This window comes from Gasterosteus aculeatus, chromosome 2 (genome assembly GCF_964276395.1).
Source record: "Gasterosteus aculeatus chromosome 2, fGasAcu3.hap1.1, whole genome shotgun sequence".
Lineage (NCBI taxonomy): Eukaryota > Metazoa > Chordata > Actinopteri > Perciformes > Gasterosteidae > Gasterosteus > Gasterosteus aculeatus.
The window spans coordinates 14,626,158-14,647,145 of record NC_135689.1 but is presented as its reverse complement, the minus strand read 5'-3'; the positions used below and the strand labels follow the sequence as shown (position 1 = coordinate 14,647,145).

At 44.4% G+C, this 20,988-nt stretch overlaps 1 protein-coding gene across 2 annotated transcripts in view; it reads right to left on the bottom strand.

Annotated features, from left to right (window-relative positions):
* Nucleotides 1–995: 995 nt before the first annotated feature.
* The window catches only part of sema3bl (sema domain, immunoglobulin domain (Ig), short basic domain, secreted, (semaphorin) 3bl), a 40,122-nt gene continuing 20,129 nt past the window's right edge, over nt 996–20,988 (bottom strand). The window contains exons 4-16 of one of the 2 annotated variants that reach the window (XM_040194449.2): nt 18,490–18,609; nt 11,048–11,138; nt 9,191–9,307; nt 8,955–9,097; nt 7,980–8,094; nt 7,824–7,893; nt 7,306–7,450; nt 4,311–4,542; nt 4,094–4,185; nt 3,835–3,876; nt 3,499–3,724; nt 3,157–3,284; nt 996–2,170 (exon numbers count right to left, since the gene is read on the bottom strand). In XM_040194449.2, the coding sequence (XP_040050383.2) occupies nt 1,655–2,170; nt 3,157–3,284; nt 3,499–3,724; nt 3,835–3,876; nt 4,094–4,185; nt 4,311–4,542; nt 7,306–7,450; nt 7,824–7,893; nt 7,980–8,094; nt 8,955–9,097; nt 9,191–9,307; nt 11,048–11,138; nt 18,490–18,609 (2,037 nt within the window). In that variant the 3' untranslated portion in view covers nt 996–1,654. Of the gene's footprint in view, nt 2,171–3,156; nt 3,288–3,498; nt 3,725–3,834; nt 3,877–4,093; nt 4,186–4,310; nt 4,543–7,305; nt 7,451–7,823; nt 7,894–7,979; nt 8,095–8,954; nt 9,098–9,190; nt 9,308–11,047; nt 11,139–18,489; nt 18,610–20,988 lie in introns of both variants that reach the window. The other variant, XM_040194448.2, reaches the window with a different exon arrangement.

Sequence of the window (20,988 nt, the reverse complement as noted above, 5' to 3'; positions counted from 1 at the left end):
GGTTGTTACGGTACGAGCCCAAAAGCATCGAGAGTAAGCCACTGTGAAATACCCTTTTATGGGTCGGTGAGGGGGAATCTTGATCTGTAGCTGGCGCTAATGGAACGTTCTACCCACAGCAGTAACAATAAAGCAATACGCCTTTAATCTGTTGAACCATCAACAGTCGTCTCATGGTAGCTTGCAGCTGGAGCTGTTTGAGCTCATGCATTCAGTGTAACGGGTGAGTGAACTTTCAGTTCATGTAAGAGGGTGTCTTTGTGTGTGTGGGTGTGTGTGTGGGTGTGTGTGTGTGTGTGTGTGTGTGTGTGTGTGTGTGTGTGTGTGTGTGTGTGTGCATGAACAATGGCAGGGTCAGGTTCGATTAGCAGTGTCTTATTTCCACTGCATGTTTTGGGCAGGACACTGAACGTACTTTTGGTAACGGGTGTTTTTCTTAGTTCCATGTCCACTGCACACAGTGTCCCCTCAGTGTGAGCTGGTCCTCATAGAGGCAAAGCGTAACACTGCTATCACCTTTACGCGCTGCTCACTCCGTCCAGCTCACGCTGGTTTTATCAACAGACCATACAGGGTAACTTCCGGACAAAATGGTTTTTGCGGGCTGCCGTTTGAAAAGAAAGTGATTTTGGCTGCTAATGAAATCAGCGACTCCAAATGAAAGTATCAGCTCAGCTCGCTTGAAACTTTAAACAGGGCGGCGTCAAAACTAGAACCGTTGACTGCAGAGATGTAACATGTTTATCAATGAGACAAACTAAACTTTTGTTGATCTGAATCCACAAGAACGGTGGGAACAACCTGGACGCAATGCGCCACAACCGCATAAAAAGCAAGTGGTGTTTTCCCCAACTTTTGCAATTGGAAAACGTCAAATTAATGGTTGAAAGGCAGATGAGTGGAGCCGTGCCGAACGCGTGGAAACGCGTCTCAGCCCGGTTGCATTACTTGCATAAATACAGTACAAACTCAGTTATGTCTGGAGCTTGAGTCACACAGGAATAATTCATTCTAAAGACAGAGCGAGGCGAGAAACATGGAGCGCTAAATATTAAGTGAGAATGAGAGGAATCCAGTGATTGCGTCGTCTGAAATGTGACCAAATCAATTGAAGGTAAGTGAATGTGTCAATGTGTGTCGGACCAACACGTGAACACACAGACAAAACACAGATTCCATCAAAGAGTCAGTCCACAGGCACGTGTACCTTTAGTAGATCTGACTCGATGACATCAAAACACCGTCTTAACCCTTTTCAACTGTAAAAGTATAAAAGGGCAAAAGTGTGTGAGGGAAGGAGGAGTCCTCGGGACTCAAGACTTTAAAACATCCCCAGAGTGCACTTGAAAGATTGTCCCTCTTTATACCAACGACCTGTTCCGTTCAGTAGCAGTTCCGCCTCTTTCTCGGCCACATGTGTATTTTTGGGCCGTATCCCGAGCCACCTGATCTACACGTATATCGATTTCCTGTTTAATGGCCGAAGCGGACGCTCTGTTGGGATCTACCTCCTTCTTTCAAACCCAGGTGGCAAAGCTCCCACTGTTATGCGTTGAAGCCAGCCTCCCTTTTTTTGCTGCCTCATTCGTTTTGTCCTGTTGTGTAATCTTTGTCCCCCCCCCTCCCCCGCCCTCCTCCACCTGCCTTCCCTTCATTACTCCTCCCACGCGCTGACATCTCTCGGCGTCCGGTTGCGTTCGCCGGAGCTCCTGCTTCGTGCCTTCCTGGCGCTCTCCTGCGCTTGGCGGTATTTCTCCGACATGCTCTTGTGTTTCCTCCTCAGCTTGTCGTTGCACCACATCCTCTCGCAGTACTCCTCCACGTGCGGCAGGTTCGACGACCCAATCAGCTGCATGATGTCCTTGAACCAGGTCCGCGATTGGCCGATTTGGCCCGGCGAGCCGCCCCTGCTGAACGCGCTGCAGGGCATCCAGGCTCTGAAGCCCCCCGCGGACCGGTCCTTGAAGGACGAATCGGAGAGGCCGGTGCCGTCGCGGGCCATGAGCTCGTCCACAGTGTCCCCCTGGAGGACTTCCAGGCTGAGGCGGGCCAGCGTCTGTGTGAAGCCGTGCTCTCGAGAGCGGCAGACGTACGTGCCTTCGTCCTGGCGGGAGAGTCGACGGAACAGGAGGCCTTGCTCCGTGGACATCACGCGTTCGTCCAGCTTCACCTGAGCAAGCCAGAGGGAGAATTTATACTCACAATCACATTTTCTTTTGTAGTGTAAAATTCCTTTAGTTAAGTGGATGAACATAGAAATATGTATGTGACTTCTTTTAAATTATTCTGATGATGGATGATAGTTCTTTGTGTGTGGATTCATTCTTGTGAAATCTAATTATTGTTTGATAGAGCATACAGTTGACTACATAGACTAAACGGGTGAACTCTGAGTCTTGTGCCGTTTTCTCAGTTTGAAAAGAACCTGCAAACATATACCATAAAATCTGTCAATATTTCTGCTATTTTATTTCCTCAGAGTCTGTCTCTTGCTTTTCTTACCCCACCCAAGTCTGTCATGTATTTATTTATACTGTCTCTTATATTTTCACCTCTTACCCCCCCTCTTCAGATTCCATTCCTCCGCTTGTTGAACTGTGCCAACATAAACATGGCAGCCTTGTCAGCTGGAGTGGCAGCCAAATGTTTATTTGCACAGAATGGAGGAGAGTGGTAATGCCTTTATACTTGCATGGTTGACCGAGGGTCCGGGTTAAGCTTGAAAAACACGGCCTAAAACAAATGAATGATGACTGTGGGCGTGGGCCCCCCGGCAACATTTTCTCGGCGGCGCTTTAGCGCGCGCATGCCGTTGCCTCGCTGTGTTTAGTCACAGTGGCAGATGGACACTGAGTAACAACCTCAGCTTTTAATGTATGTGCTCCGGTTTTACATTCTCTGTTTGTCCAACACAAAGAGTGATTGTGCACTTTCCTTTGAAACACAAGTTTTGTCAACCGCGTGTCAAATGGCTGTTAAATGTGTCGAGCAGGCGCCAAATTCAAACGCCAATCTCAAGCACTGTGGCCGTGGCTGGCCGCTGTCTCCCAGAGCTTCCCTCCTCCCCCAATGACATACTGACATATATTAGGATGCGGTATTTTATTACCACAATCCTGATTGATCGACCTGATGGCTCTCTGCTTATCATCTTACCTCCTCCCTGCGGTCCTCTCGTTGGATGAGCCAGGTAACCGTAGCTTGTGGCGAGCGAGGGACACACTCCAGGAAGGTGCTGTTGTTCTCGGTCCCATACACCACCCTGTCTTCTGTCACATCGATGTCTTCTGGGGGACAGAGGGGTTATTTATTTAAGGAAGAAAGACGTAAAGGAAGGATGTAGAAGGAGTTCGATCCTCTCCACAGACTCCTGCTGTATGGTTAACATGCACCCACCAACTATAAAATATAAAATGTGTCCATGTTACCTCACTTTTCCACTTCAGATTATTATTATTTTTGCATAACAAGTAAAGAAACGGAATAAGTCCCACGTACCGCTCAGATTCTGATCCACACACTGCAGCGCGGGGTTTCCGTGCCTGATGTCCTGTCTGCGGTAGCGGCGCTTGCTGTTGGGCGTGTACCTGGCGCACAGTGACCCGTCCCAGGCGCAGTACGGGTCTCGGGCCAGGCAGCACTCGGCGCAGGCTTTCCCATAAGTCTCACAGCGATGCAGCTTAAGCTGCGCCACGCCGGCCGGAGAGCCCACGTACAGCGCTTGCTGTTTGGAAAGGCGATGGACGGAGAAAAACAGGCGTAGGACAAGATGTTGGCAACAAAAGGATCGCAGGCGTGAGCTTTGACTGAGTAATAGCCGTCATATTAACGTACCCTTTTTACAGATATGTCCATCGAGGTGATTGGAGTTGGGACCTGCAATAATGAAAATGAGTCAGTTATGAAAAGGTTTACAAAGCAAAATGATAATGTGATGAGGTTTTCTTTCAGGACATGTGGTTCCTTATCTGTTAACCACAAAGAGATTTTAGAGACTTAGTGGAAGAAATATGATGAGTTGGCTGCAATATGGCTTAAAAAAATTATTTTGGGATCATTTAAAAGAGACCTGATAAATCTGAGTAAAACTTACTTTGAAGACTTGTAGCTCCTCCAGCGTGACCTCCTCTGTGTCCAGGCTGTTTCCACTGTGCAAGGCTATGACCTTCAATACTGTGCCAACATCTGAAACACACAAACGCACACGCCACAAAGTTACAGGACAGAAACGCAGAATTTCACGTTACCACACATGATTCTCTGACACAACAATCCAGGTTCACCGCCGGGCTTCATTTAGCTCACATCACCTGTGCCGATGAACATGACGTCATACTGCCCGTCCTCGGCCTCCACCCGGTCCACCACGATTTGTTTCAGCTTGTAAGGAATGTTCGCCTTGACCAGCACAGGCTGGCGCAGAGCGGGAAACACCGGCCGCCACATCAGCGGGTGGCTGCGGGCGAACTGCAGCACTGCGTCGGGGAAGTCCTTCGTGCTGCCGAACTCTCTGCCCGGCTGGTTGGTGATTTTACTCGGGCACTGGGGAGAGATGTGGCGAGCGGAGGGAAAGGGGTGAAAGGTTATTAAACAGGTCTGGAAGCATAGTGGTAAAAGGCTCGGCTGGCTAAATGCGGATGCTGCGCTGGAGGAGAAGCCTCGTCAGCAGTTTTATGGCGGTTGAAAAGTTTAGGTGAAAGTTCAAAACCGCAGTTGTAAAGCCAGGTGTTTGGAAACAGCTGTGTGGATGCAGAGTTTGTGGCTGGTTAAAAGTTTTCCCACTTGTGTTACTGCAGTAATGAGAAGATGAATGTGATAGTACTTGGCTGAGCTACTGTGCACTACTTTATTAAAAGTATCCTATAATACATACAGCTTTTGCCTGGACTTTTACCTAAAAAAACAACTAAAAAAGCTTTTGGGATTGTATTGTACTCGTTGGAAATATAACAGTGAGATACGGTTTGCTGCTCTGTGACACGTGATAGCGTCACTGAAGCTTTAAAATACATTTATAAAACAACAGTATCTTAAATGGGGAAGTTGAGGTGACGGATAGATACTTTCCACTGCAGACATCTAACACAGCAGCTGTGAATGCCTAAAATGGAAGCATGTGCCAAAGTCATGAGCTGACAATTGTCCTAAATTTTCACTTAGAGATCAACGAGAGTTTAGACAGCGGTTTGTCATGTGACTACTCGGCATTTGTACAATATTGCTATTCCAGCCTCTGCTTCCACATGGTAGAAATCTTCTCACTCCTCTAAATCACAACAGTCCACACAATAGCTCTTTAATGGTCTGGCTTCAATTTCTATTTCGGGGGGGGGGTCTAAACTGCTCAGGAACATTAGACTGAACCTGCACAAACTGGTGGTGTATGATAGAACACTCTTCTCAGGATGGTTTACTTAATGGCCCCAATTACAATTTATTCCAGAAGGTGTGGAATGTGTAACCAAATCACAGTTCATTACCCAACTACAAGTGCTTCCTTACAATGTACATCTACAGCCGAACCTTCCTTGCTTGAGCTGTGATGTTTTATTAAGCTGTAAGATATTTGTCAAAATCATTTTCATTTCTTCACTGTTCTGTTTTCAATTTGAAACTGAGAGTCAAGTACGATTAATGACGGGGAAAGAGGATGTGAGCATGTTTGGAACACTTCTATTCATGTCCATTATACAGTAAATGTATGTAAATGTGTTTGAGAGTGTGAAGCACAGTGTACATTGTGTAAGTCATTTTTTATTGCATTAAAATACAATTATTCCATTATAAAAATGTACCCAGTAAAGGAAAGCTATTTGCTGATGTTAAAATCCTGGGAAATTTCATTCTTCATTTTTACAGGAACCCCTAGGCGTGCGTTTGCTCCATTGGAATTGTTCTATGTTGAAAACTAATAACTGGAATTAAGAGCATGTATTGTATGTATTGTAATTTCCCATCTCAAACCAAAGATGTCAGTTATATATATATATATATATATATATATATATATATATATATATATATATATATATATATATATATATATATATATATATATATATATATATATATATATATATATATATATATATATATATATATAAATACCATATGTACATATACTATACATATATTATGAAAGAAATCAGAAAGCAGTCCAAGAGAAACACCCAGAAGTCACATGGATCATGAAAGATAATGGAAGGGACTTAATTCTTTGCCATTTAAGTATCAAACATGAAGCTTTCATGATGAAAATCTATTTGGATGGAAGGTGGGAATAAAGCTTTGATGAATGTGCAGTCTAGGACATCCCATCATTTCTTCTATTACAGAACGCAGTGATTCAACCCAAGATAAACACCTTGGGAGGATAAAGCCCCTTAATCTCTCTCACCACTGCAGAGAAGGTTTTGACAGGTGAGGAAGACGACATGAGGGCTTTTTTTCTTATAAAACGTGTGACTATTTTACCTTTACTTCACCCAGAAGAGACAATACAGTTTTTTGTTTTATCATAACTTTTTAAAAGAAAACCAGGTGACTATTTTAACTCAAACATGCATGAAACAAAGCAAGCCATTCAGTTTACGGGAGTCTAGCTTCCCCCTCTTCTCTCCTTACTATCTGTGCCTCCTCTTCTGCCTCCATCCCAAGTAATCACATGCTCCCTGTTTCCTTTCCCTTTTCTTTCCGTCTTACACTCTCAGTTCCGGGCCGAGACGTTCCTGTTAATCCGAGACTGAAGCGAAGCGAAACCGGCGAGGTGTCTTTTCTGTTCTCACATCATTGATATTCCTTCTGCCTCCATGTGCCTCCTGCACTGTGCTAATGAGGCTTAATTACAAGTGTGTGCGCGCGTGTGTGTGTGTGTGTGTGTGGGTGTGTGCGTGTTGCCCTATCGGGCGTGCGTTAAGAACAGGACTGAAGTGCAGTGTTGTGGTTGGGGGAGCGTGACAGAGCTCCGCTGGGAGGCCGGAGGTGAACCAGGAGGAGGCTTAGTGCGACGTGCGCTGACACATGCAGCGAGAAACTTTTCTACAAAGCCAACACTCCTCCTGAGATGTACATTCATACACAATTATATTACGCTAGCTAAATATAAAACTTGGAAAACAAAGTTAGTGACGGTTTTAACGTTCATTCTTGTTGGAAGGATCCTTTGTTCACTTTTTAAGGTGGAAGTTTTCAATGTTTATTATTTATTTAGATCCAATATCCAATATGTTTAGAGTAAAGTCAGTGTTGGGCAAAGAGTAATAATCCCAGTTGATTTGGGTGTGGAGGTGCAGTGGTTTCACTCACCACGCCTGGTCTCGGATAGGGGACCCTGCCCTCGTAGGCCCCCCACTGGTAGTCGGGGCCCTCCTTGTGAGCGAAGGGTCCGTTGAAGGCTTCTCTGATGTCAGCCATGCGGTAAACGCACACGGCAAAACCCTGGAACACATTACTGTGGAGGCGAGAGGGGGGAACATTAACACAAATGATTGTATTATTTGTGCGACTACAGACACGGGAGGGTTGAGTTACATTTCAAGGAAACATGAACTTGAAAGAAAGAATGAACTCACACCGGCTTATAATCAGGCACCTCTGACGGGTGATGCTACGGTAACTCTACAGTGATGTACTGATGTACTCAAACTTACTTTGAATATATTAAATGACTTGAGCTGGAGCTTCTCTAAAGCCAGGACACACATTTGAAAATCCACAGAGTGCTTTGGACCTTGCTGGAGGAGCTCCATGGTAGATAATATCACGGTAAAATAAGGCAGCATATTGTATTTGTAGGAAAAACATGAAACCTTGTGGTTATTCACCTGATGGTGCTGAAGATTGCATAGACGTCTGGGTTCCTCTCGTCCTTGGTCCTCAGCAGGAAAACATCCTCTGTTTGATTTTTTGTTTTAAAAGGCCATTTAGTGTGTGTGTTGGATAGTGAAGGCTGAGAGTAAAGTGCGCGTTGTGTGTCTCACCGAGTTGGTTGAAGTGCGTGTCGATGCCGTGAGGTCCGGGTACAGAGCAGACCAGCCTGGCCTTGATGAACGTGCTCCATTTGTTCACCAGAACTCTCTGGCCTCCGACATCATTCTGGCAATAAATGACACGAAGCAAAATCTATAAAATGCAGCTGCTTATTTATTTCCAAAAAGATTTTTTGGGGGGAAATTTCACGCGCGTTTCCAAATCGTTTCCAGTGACGGCTTCTCCGATGGTGTTTTATAACGAGCCATCTGGGGGTGTCAGGTTAGGAAACACTACAACATGTGTGGGACGGGGAGGGAAGCAGAGACCGGTGGGGAGAAAGAGGAGTAAGAGAGGTGCACAAACAGCCTATAAGGAAATACGCAGCTGGCTACATGTGTGTATTCGCGTGTATTCTTCTATGCATATTTTGTGGACGGTTCATGCGGCACACATGTTTTTTGTTTTTTTTCCAAGACAAATCAATGCGTGAAAGGATTTGACAGAGCAGATGTGGATTACAGATGGCAGATTCGACAGCTGTGTGGGGTTTGGGAAAGAAAAAAAACATTCTTATGATGCCGAATAACACGATGCCTTCACAGTCGGTTTTGGGACTCGATATTTGCCTTTTCCACGAGAGGGTTTGGAACTCATAAAACGATTACCTCATGTCCTTGGAAGCAGACATTTAAATGGGACCGTGTAGGAAAGGCTGTGGTGTCATCTAACTTTTGGTGGACTGTGGGAATGTGAACATGTTCCTTAGCCTGAGAGGCTCAAAATGTAACGTCCCAAAGGCGTCTTCAGAGAACAATAACGCCCCATTGGACTTGAACGTCTCCTTCTGAAACAAATCTCTCGTTCCTGGAGGTGCAAACATCTGTGTCCTACTAGACTCTTTAAATGAACCTGAGTAAGTGGGGTAATAACCTTCTGATTAGTTGCCTGTATTAATTAATTATGAGCAGTTTATAGTGACCCACCGCGCAGACTCGTCCGACGCGTGTGTGCATGGCCCCCTCCCGGTCCCCGGGCTCCGTGGCCTTCTCCGTGAAGAAGAAGTACACTTTGTCGTTGTCTCTGTCGTCGTTGTCTGGGACGAGGTGGGCGGCAATGAACTTTGGGTCTGCAGAGGAGAGATGGTGGTGAGTTTAAAAAGACCCAATATGATAAAAATAATACCGCGGTGCAACAGGCTGATAAAGGAGTCCAACGTCACCATGTAGAAGTTTGTGGTCCGTCTCTGTTCTCATGGTGGAGCGGCCTCCCATGCTCCTGAAGATCACAGAGTCCCTCCCCAGGAAATCCGCCGTCAGTCCTGTATACAGCTCCCCACCTAGAGACGGGCGAGACGGAGGAGGTGGGAGTTTAAGAGTGAGGAAAAGAACCGATGCAACAGGAAAGAGGGTAAAAGGTGGAAGGGAATAGAGAGAAAGGAGAGAGGAAGGAGCAGATGTGAAGACACGGCAGCAGAGATGGGAAAGAGATGAGCTGAAAACATTTGGAAATCATGGGTGACAGAAAGTAGAAAAGTAGCAGTCGAGCAAATGAGGAACGGAGGGAAAGAGGAAATATAAACAGTGCAATTTACTGCAGAAAACAAAACCCTGAAATACACTTTTTGGAGATGAATTTCCTTCCCAGCACCGTGAGAATTTGACAAAAGACAGTGATCTCATGGGGTGAATGTGTCCTTATCTCATTTGGCTGCAATCAAAGTATTAGAAACACAAACAAATTCTTTACCTTACGGACCCAAACACACAGTAAATGGGGCCAGTTGAGCTTTGTGTATTTTGGGAGACTACCCTGGAATTGAGGAGAGGGGAGACTTCATTGGCTTGACAGAAGGGGAATAGGACTGTTTTGTTCAGCATCGCTTCTCTTGTTCGTCATCACCGTCGGTCGGGTTCTGTTTGTGAGTACTTGTGTGCCTGAATGTATGTGTACGCTATCTCTTGCCCCTATATCTCTTTCTTATTTTACAGATTAGTTTCGAGGCTGAAGTACTTAACATCAGAGGAATTATACAAATGGGAGTGCTGCTCAGGCCTATAGGAGCAGTTTCGTTTCGACAAACCATCGATCTCTGATGAGAGAAATCCATAGAGAGGTCAGTGGTCACGGCCTCTTTCCAGGATTCAAAATCTGTCTTCATATGTCAGTCTTTCTAAATTTGACTGTTTAAGGGCTAATGACACTCCTCAACAGCTTTGTGTGCATTGCTCTATATCTAAGTTTCAACGTTTGCTCCCGCTGAAGTCCGAACGATTCAGTTCTTGGCTGTAATTGAATGAGTTCCTGCCAAATACAATGTTTTATGGGATAAATGATGATGCTCAAAGCACCCAAAGCAGCTGCACAGAGAGGGGAGAGGCCGCTCCACACAGACCGCTCGCCTCGGTGGCTCCCAAGATTGTCTGTCGGCGTTATAAATCAGCGTTTTTTTGCAGATTAAATGTCTAATGACATACAGAGAGACTCTCCCAGAACTGTTTAACCTATTCAGTGCGAGAGTGTGTGCGTGTATGGTGTCAGAGCCAAGTGAGGTTGTGGTAGGTGTTCTTTACGTGTCGATAACTTGAAAACGAAGCAAAGATCTGCTCAGAGCAGAAAAAACCCGTACATTTTGTGTTTTTATTCTAAAAAGCTGTGATGTGGAAGATAAAGAATTCCAATTAACAAAAAGTCCATTGCCATTATCACATTGGGTCAACTTGTGAAATTTGTATTCAGTCAATATCTTTAACAGGTGATAAGAGATTATAAATGCAATGCTGATGCCTCTATGACCACTAAACAAGAGCTTCAAAGAAAAATATTGGTTCATCAATATTGGTTAATTGGTTAAAAACAATATCTGTTTTCTCTGCAGCCCATAAGGACGAGTATTTCTCTGGTTGATTCTCTACGTACATTTTGACAGTCGGTGATGATGAGACGAGGAGGGCGAGCGGTAGGACTACGAGTATCGGCCAAATTACCTCTGGAAAGTGTGTTATTACGCATTTTAGCTCTATAAACCAACTGGGGATTTCCGCTTTCATAATTAGAGACATTCTAACACAGGACTTACCACTGAAGGTGCTAGCGAATGGGAGGCTGGGGTCATGTGGCACTTTGCCTCTTCCGTTCTCCACATTTGTAGGATCTATGGTGAACACATGCTGAGGGAGAAAATAAACACAGGGACGATTCTAAGTTAGTCCAATAATTCCTGCATGTGGTTCGTCAGGTGAAATGCATCAAAAACTGTTCTCTGTTTCACATTTATTTGCCCTTCCACTGAACTCTGCTCTGAGAACTAGGACACAGTCTGAGGGACGAGGAAATGCAGCATCACGGTTGCCAGAATCACAAAGAGTTTCCCACATGGTTCCGAGTGCAAATCGACCCAGAGAGCTGAACTCCACATCAGTATGGTAATAATGGAAAGCAGACTACAAATACAACCCAACCTTCATCAACAAAAAAACACGCGCAGACACAATTCATGACTTTTATGTTCCTAGAACTCACTCAACATACTGTGCAGTAAGTGAAGACAACAGGTCTTAATGACATGGACAGTTGTTTTCACTCGTTCGTGACTATTTGACAGAAGCAAAGACGTTTTTATCTGCTGCCCCTTTTTAGGTTTTGTTGAGCGTCATTTATTTAAATGTTTCTTCATGTTGGATATGAAGTGATGTGATTCATGTGTTCACCAGCGGCAAACTGAAGAATACAAAAGTTGAATTGGCTTTTTTGTTCAAAAATGCAAATACCTAAAGAAGGTGCCAACGGTAAAGTTCATGGAAATACCTTCATGGATCTCCAAACATCAAACTACAGTAAAACCATCATTTTCCTCCGACTCCATCCGTGAAGACATAAGGAAGACATTAAAAACAATAGAGTGGTTCCTCCTTTGTCCTCCACCGGTCAGTAGAGTTCACCTGACGGACACCGGCCACATCCTTGGATTGTTTGATTTGCCAGTTCAAAACAGGGTCACTGTGGACAAAAGACATTTTGTTCCTCGGGCCTTTCTTCTCCCACTTCAACGTCGCCAGTGCGCCGGCCTGCTGGGTCCGATGAGTCCCACCGATGTCGACTTTCGTAAATCACAATGGGAATGCAAGGCGGCGCGTCTACAGCGAGACGTCCTGTTTGATTCCACGTTAATGATTTAAGTGTCCTCACAGCGAACCCTCTTACGCACAATGGAGCATTGTTCCTGCGAGAATGAGTCTTCAACTGAGCAGAGATCACAGGGGAGATGATGACATTCAAGGGAAGAATATTGTTGTGTATCACAGCGAACAATACGCACACCCTGTTCTGTACGTGCATCCACACACACACACACACACACACACACAAACCTGCACGTGGTCAGCAACACGGACACGGCAGATTCATACCGTCGGACGCACAAAATAAGGTTGTAGTTGCACTGGTTCATCCAACCGGTCTCAAGAAATATGGTGAGGCAGTTTATTTCTTGTTTGATCCACATGCTGCTTTTTTAATGACCGTTTTAATGATTTCAATGAGGTTTAAAATGTGTCAATGTCCACAAACACACACAAACACACACACACACACCACTGAGACACACTTTTTTGTTTTGTTGAGGAATATTTACGTTTACATCAACGTGAGGAATGAAGATTGCAGTCATTTTCACTTTCCTTTGTATGTATTCATTTATTTCTTAAGTTGGACGACATGTTCTTCTTTCTTTCAAAAGTGTAAGCGAAGAGAAACTATATTTACTGAATAAATTACAGCGGAGCCGAATAGGATTCCTTTTGTGCCAATGTGATGTTTTTATAATCATACACACACACACACACACTGAGCCTTTTCTTTCTTTCTTCCATCTATTTCAACCCTATTTTCATGCTTCCCTTTCATGCTCTGTGTGCCATTCTCTGTCGAGGTCTTTTAGTTCACTCGTTAGTCATCCATAATCTTTCGCCACTTCTTCGCTCATTTGTTGCTGCAGTCACAAAGTCGCCGTGTGCCTCATCAGAGTGTGTGCGTGCGTGTGTGTGTGTGTGCATGTGATGTGTGTGTGTGTGTGCGTGCTTGTGCACTTGTGTGCCCACTTTTCCACTGTGCACTAGTGTGTCTCATACATGCAGTCTGGGGTTTATGTGTGTGTTATCACGTTTAGATCCTGAGGAATGGCGTGGCTGCCTTTGCAGCTGATTAGACTGTCAGATTCACTTTGGCCAAACTCGGCCAAGATAAATACCAAGTGCTTCAACACACAGAGAGAGAGACAGAAGACATCCAGAACACTTCGGACTCAGCTGTGCAAAGCAAAATACATCAGGGCCCCTACTACGTAACCGTGACCCTTTAGACAGGTGACTACTGACACACACACACACACACACACAGCTGTCACACGTGTGCATTGGTATCATTTTCAACATGTGAGAAACTGCTTTTTTCGTTAATCAGCTCCTTTGCGTTTATTATTTATATGGAATACGACCTTACAATTTACAAATCTGTATAAACAGATTTAGCGTTGTGAACAGAATGTGAGGGGACGGGATAGGACGATCGTTGTGGAAGCGTCAAAGTAGTGTTGACCAGTCATGTTCAGCAGGGTCGGATGAATGCGGGTAAGCGTTTTAGTGGAGATGTCAGAACCCCCTGCCTAACGTCTGACAGTGATTTAGATTTTTTATCGGTTTTAGAGAACACATCGCAATTAAAAAAAAAAAAACTGTAAACGATGAGCAACGTGGAAAAGAAAGTGTTGGCCCGTCCACTAGCGTTATATCGGAAACGTAAAAGAGAAACAGTCCCTTTCCCAAAGAGGCTTATGGTAATCAGACCAGTAGCAGATGGTTCAAAGGTTGCCAATTTTCAAATTCAAAACCTAATCCCAGCTGTAATACGGACCCTAAATGTGTCTCAAAGTGAGATAAACACAACTCCTCCTCTTACAAGTAAACAGGTCGAATTTATTTGCAATAAAATGTGCCCTAATTATGCACCCAGGAGTTTTACAGCTACAGCCTTACCAAATGTGGAATGACTATTAGCTTATTGTTTATAACTACTTCTCTCTACTTGTGCTAATGTTACAGTACATCACCACATCAGTGCTATTTGGGTGACCGTGATTGCTGCTCAGCAAAGTCATATTGTCTTATCTTAAGAAGAGGAGAGAAGAAAGGACCCTTAATGTGACAAAATGATTCTCAGCATTCAACCCGTCCCACACAGAGGGAGCAGCGAGAGGCGCCGGGGAGCCGTTAGGGGTCAAGTGTCTCGCTCACGGATGCTTCAACGCGGGACACGGGAGTAAATGAGTTAAAGGAGTAATCCAGCCTAAAACGTCAAAACAGCTGCTTTATGGTTATGGATGCTGTTCGGTAACAGTTGCAAGGAGCTTGTTTTGAGTTATTTCCAGATTCCCCTTTTTTAGTTGTGCAAAGATACAGCTACTGTAGAAAAGAATAGACAGTTATTCCCCCACTTATCGTAGCCTCAATATACTAGATGCATGGCAGCCACAAGACAAAGCTGCCTTTATACACAATACTTGACCAACCAGCTTCTTGGCTGCTGCTTCTGTCCCTTCTCTGTCCCTCTGTCCTACTGGGTCGATCAAAGCAGACATCCACCTTTTGTTCTCATGTCTCCTGAACCAGGGCTGAGGTTTTAAAGTGAAGGATATCAGGGGTCACAGCTTTTATCTTCTTTTTTTAATTTCAAGCTTTGGAGACTAGCAGACCCCATGTGGGGTGTGTGCCATTTTCAGAGCAAAGTGTCCAAAGGGGTTTGATGTCATAAAGGTCGAGGGAGGTTATGACTCACCTCAAGCATCCCAAAGGCAACTCGGCCAACACACAGACCCCGATAGAAATGTTATACTTGGCCTTTTCCTCACTGCGCAGTCAAATAATGGCTGGGCTCCTTCGCTCACCACTCACAGCAGGCAAGGCTTGTTTTCTCTTAAAATCTTCTTTGTTCTTCTTCCTTCTCCATTGAACGAGCACAAGACAGTGTGAGACCCTGTCTCAGCTCTCGTCCTGGCTAAGAGCGATGGTAACGATAACAAAAGATTGTGTAAATGGGGCAAAGATTCCAGAAAAGGTAAAAGCCGTAAAATAAGTATTCGTTTATCTCCAAATTGTGGGATTTAGAGCCAATGGAAACATAAAGGAATAAATACGTTGAAAATGATTTATAAGGAATTTCTTTTTGATTAGGCTTTAAATCTTTTTAGTTCTCTTTTTTATCCACCCCAAAAAATCCCATGATGTACGTTGCCAGGAAGTGAGTTTCTCTGCAAGTTGCATCCGAGGGCCAAAAAGCTGCTCTGCAAAGTAAAAGGATGTTTTAGTGAGAAACGGAGCACCTGAACCGCTTTAGGCCCGTCTGCTATTTGTGTGTTCGGCATTACATTTCTTTTTTCCAATCTATCTCTTGTTGTAAAATAAATCTGCTTTCCTGTATATTTTTCAATCTGCGTGTCTTTCTACACATTGGCTTCTATATATTTAGGTTTATGCCTGACTGTGCATGTCTGTCATCATGTTTGTGTGTTTCTGTCACTATGTGTTTTGCTCCATTCTTTCTGTCTATGTGTGTGTGTGTGTGTTTGTAGTACCACTGTAAACTGGTGGTTTATTGTCACATGTATGACACCACGCTGGGCGCTCCAGGTTGTGTGTGTGTGTAAGAATGACATACACCCAAGAAAGATTTTAAGTTTATATTTCTGTGGAAGTAATATAAACACCATGTGGTGAGAATTAACTTAAATACGACAATGAAGAAATGGCTACACATTTGATGGATGCACAGCTTTTCGCAATTAACCTAATGAAATGTATTAATATTGCACAACAACTGTCCGAAATAATGTGAGTAATTCTGAAATGTTCTTCTAGATGATTTCACAAAAATATTAAAACTACTGACGCTCGTTTTCAGGATGACTGCGAGTCAATCGGGGGAAATACTAGAATATGGCTAAATGGCATTTATGTGTTTTCTTTCAATGAAAGCATGAAATAAAGATTAGCTCACACTAGAGAACAGTCCCCTCTTCATGGCATTTTTCAAAACACTGTTTGTCATGGAGGCTTCTTTTTAACTTCAACACAGCCAATGTAAAATGAGCTTAATCCACACTACATTACACTATATTATATTGGTATTATTGCTACATTCATACGTTTGTATGACCAATGGAAGGTCCGAAACACAGAAAAGCTGGAAAGAGAAAGGCAACAAGAGTTTGTTTCTGTCTGCCCTTCACTGAGATGTAACACCTAGGTTCAAAGGTCATCCCACCCAGAGTCTGGTCCGAGGGCTTCGCAGCTCCGCTTCCCTCGAGAGGTCAGACAAACAGACGGGTGTGTGTTCTCCACCAGTTAACGATTGGTTAAATAAATGGACAGGCTCCCTGCGGTGTCGTCCATTCACACACACACTCGGACTCGCTGAAAGGTCGGAGTTGTGGTCGGAGTGATGGAGGGACACACACACACACACACAAGCAGGACGTGAACTGGTGTCTTAACACCAGGCAGGACAGCCGAGATGGTCTAAGTTTTGACACACATACAGCGAACACAACCTGGGACTATATCTCTATCATAAGCACGTCCTCTGGTGTGATTTCAACAAATGCAGCAGTGTTTGGTAGAAAAGCTACACCACCACCTCCATCATGAACCAGTGAACAACAGACTGAAGGCCCTTCATTTGTAAAGAGTACGGGTTGCTTCACTCCGTGCATGTCGTTTTACTGCTGTACCCACAGACATTTGAGAATACGTTCCACCGCAAACCTAAACACTGTGAAAAGTCTGGCTTGTTTTGGGCTTTTTAGCCGAATCACTGCAGTTCATCACAAATATACACAGTTTCATTGGTTGTAGTGTAACGGGTTAGTTTAACCCCATCAGGTGACGATTCATTCAGTTTAATTTCCAGGGTTTTACCAAATACCAAAGCTTGGGCAGATGCCTTCTGCACTTGATAACCAATGAAAACGGCAGCCTAGTCAGTATGGGACCTTTGTTTGGTAGCCAAACCATGATGTTTTTTTCAAAGCCTGAGTGGTGTTGTTGCCTGCACCCTCACCCCCGTCTGTATCACAGCATCAACCACATCTTACAACGCTAACAGCAACCATTCAACAACAATAACCAACTGCAGACCTGCAGCCTCAACAACAGTAACCCTGGAAAACCCACCTTTCAAAACACGGCAACTCTGTCCTTCACTTACTGACGTGCGCCGTTTTTCATCATGTGCAATAAAGCCGTGCAAAAACCACACAGGATGACAGATTGAGAGGGAGACAGAGAATCACAACAAAGAGAACGCACACACTGCGACAAGCAACTAAATCTGCGAGAAGTAAAAAAAAAAGGCTCCTTCTGTGATTTATGTGCACACGGCGTCCACTACAAACACTCTCCTCACAAAACCGTTGGCAGTCTCCCACCCCAATGTCTCACTTCCCTTTCCTGAGCTTTATAGCAATATTCAGATTTCCTCTCGCTCCTCGTGTCCAGGTTAACCCCCCCGTCCCCCCGCTGGGCAGGGCGGTACACTGGGCTGCGATCTGGACCAGTGGATTACGACTCTGCCTTAATGGCTCCTTTCATTGACTATTGTCTTTCAAACGCCTTCGAGAGGGCGCCTCAGCAGATGGGGCCCTCAGCAGAGCGGGCCTCCACAGAGAGGCCCCCCCGGAGCCACGCGGCTGTGTGGAGAGCCGTCCTGCGCGGTTGAAAAGACGCGTAAGGGGGACCCAACACTAAGTAGCCCTGCAGAAAGCCTCATGGCAGAGCCGCCGGCTGAGGCTTAACCTTGAACCCCGGGGATCTGAGCCCAGAGCAGGGCCAGTCGGAGTTGGGTTTTGGCACCAACCATATTGGTTCCATTACCCTGGTTTCCTGCACAGGATTGCTTAAAGCCCCCCTGCTGATTCCCTTAACATATCAAACGTACAGCACTTCAAATGTGTTATGATACAGTGGCATCCTGTCTTTATCCTGCAATAATAATGCAGACATTTCTTCCTGACTTGTTCGTACTGTGAACAAGTTAAACAGGCATTCCTTGGAAATTTAAAAAAAATAAACTTTTATGTTAGTATAAATAGTCGTCACCAACTTGCAACAGCACTTGCTAAGGAGTGAAACTCAGGTTGCAGTCAGTTGATGTCAATGTAAACTTCACAGTCCAAATGGAGCAGGCTCTTTAAAAGCTACACAGATCGTAGAACGTTTCACTCACACTTCCCAAACATTTCCTTTTGCAAATGGTAAGGGGAGCCGCAGTAAGTCAGCATGCGCACAATAAAATAAAGGGCTTCAACTGTTATACTTGTAAATCACATCGTTTTTCTCTAAAACCACAACTGGAAAACAGTTTTGTTTCATGCATTTCTCTGTTTGTGTGTGTGTGTGTGTGTGTTTCTTTATGCATGACTAATGTACAGAGACCGTTCCCCTTCCCATGATATTTTGTGGGCTCTCTCACCTCTCCTCTGTGCCCCACGTAGACGAAGGCACACATGGGCTGGAAGGCTCCGGTGCCACAGGCCAGTATGTGGGTGCGGTTGTAGGGCTGCAGGAGACGGACAAAGTTGGCACACTCCGTCTGCAAAACACAAACACGCAGAAAATCAAATTTTGCATCACAAATTAGGTGGAAAGGGTCAAATGTATGTTAAATCAAATAACAAGATAAACCAAAGTTGATTGTTGACTCTATTAAAATATACTTGTTTGCACCTCAGCTCATAAACTTTGTTTGTTACCCACCACTATTTAACTACTGCACATGTGCCACTCACAGCAGAGACGAGAAGAAAGAGAGTTGACTCAGTAAACGTGAGTAAACGATGATTTACCAGAGTTACTTTAACTATCCTTCCACATAGATGCTGTGCGACACACAGTATCTACGCACACACACACACACACACACACACACACACACACACACACACACACACGCACCAGGAAAGGGCCTTAATAAATCAAATCTCACTGGTCATCCAAATGCAGATGAGTTCATTTTCATAACCTATCTGCATTTCTAAAGAGAAACAAAATGATTTCTCAACAGGACTCATTTATCCCACATGTTTGCAATGGGGGCCAAGAAAAGCGCTTTATTAGATGAATTGTGATATCCTTAGTGTCCCGCATTGGACTCGTGGCTCTGATTTTTTGGATTTAAGCCGACGTAAAAAAGTTTCATCACATTTGGGTCAAAGGGACATGGACAAGATTTGTAAAGCATCAGAAAAAGGGATCATCTGGATGTGAGACGTGAGCTTTTGGGTCATAACTTCATATGTGGTGTCACTATAAATAACTCGGGTAAACTCGATATCACGATGAACCGCTGTCAATGCAGAAGACCCGAAGCGGAATACTAGATTTTCAAGTTGAAGGTGTTGAAAGGCCAGACAATGAAACACAGATCAGAGAACAAGGACTAAGGAAACGGGTATTAAGACATTTCTGTACGACACAAAGGTCCAGAGGAAGCAGCGGGCCTGACTACTTCCTGTCTGTAACAGCAGACTGATAAAATGGGTGTGAACGGCATAGGAAGGGATTAGCCGGGCGTCACTTGCTCAAGTTGACGAGGTCAAACTCATATCTGCACGATAAGCGCCTGGTGTGTCTCCGTTCCAAATGTGTGCACGCACACTGTGTGTTGATGTTGAATTAAATGGTGTGTTTGCATTTCTCTGCCGTTCGCTAATTCCTCAATTATATGCACGTGCACTAGTATCTTGGTGCCTTCATAAGTGTGCTTATTGTAAGCGAACAGATCTGTGTGTGTGGCCCATGTTGCTCTCATACTCCCAGTCGGACACTCAAACATTTCCTCGAGTGCTCTGCGGCGCCGTGGACCTGATGTAAACCATTTTACTGCAGTACGAGAAATAGTTTACGTCGTCATGCTCTCCTGCGGGCTAATTTCTCTCCCCAAACATGACCAGACCACTATTGGAGTAAACAGAAACACATTTGTATCGGGAATGTATTTGATCTATTCAGAAGAAGGAGCATCTGGGTTTCACATTTGCACGTTTGTTTCTGTTGAGAAGGACGGGTTCATTTCATCCCCAATGAGAATTGAAAGGCTTTACTTGTGACTACCAGTCAACAGGAACCACCTCACGGACGGACGAGGTTCAATCCTGGACGTTGCATTATGTCCATCTGTCATTATAGATGATACAGTATATGGAAAGTCCAGGAGTGCTTCACAAGTGGACTGAGAATGAAGATAAATGTGTCTTCGCTGTGTTTCCATTCTACTACTCGGCGAGTCATCGCAGAGATCCGTGAGGCCAAGGAGGAGGAGTGGGATGAATGTTGAGAGGAGGAAATACGGCTGTGCCGTCCCACCCGGGGAGCTGGGCTTCTAAACATCTGTGTGGTCTCCCTGAGATTAAGAGGCATGAAGGGAGTGGTGAGAAAAAGAAAACAAATTGGTTTGATTACCAAATCTGGTTTTGTCTCAGTGGGAGTATTTAGGGAGTAGTCTTAACGTCCAGCCAGCGTTTAACGCATTGATCAGGGTAAAAGCTCACAATGCTCCTTTATTAACGTTGTTTTATCAAGGGGAGGTCAGCTGACCACATTTTCTCCTTCCCAGAAATACTACGCTTTTCCTTCAAGCTGTTGAAAATTTTAATTTGACCGCCGAAACCTTAGCTTTTTGTCTTGGGAATTGAAAAGAACGGTTATTAATGCATTTGCTCTGAGACACATGTGTAATTAACATAAACAAACAAGACCTCTGGCCACCTTTTCCGGCATTGACCACTTGCAAGACCTGTGGTTTGGTGATACGGGGGTTTCGGCGCTCACAATAGGAGGATATTTTAGTCCCAAAGGCAGCTTTAGGATTTAAAAGTTCAATAGCACATGCAGATTTGAAACAGCAACAGAAAAATGGTTTCTTATACGTTAATTAACAAGTCAAACAGTTGTTCTAATGGTTGAGGGTTAC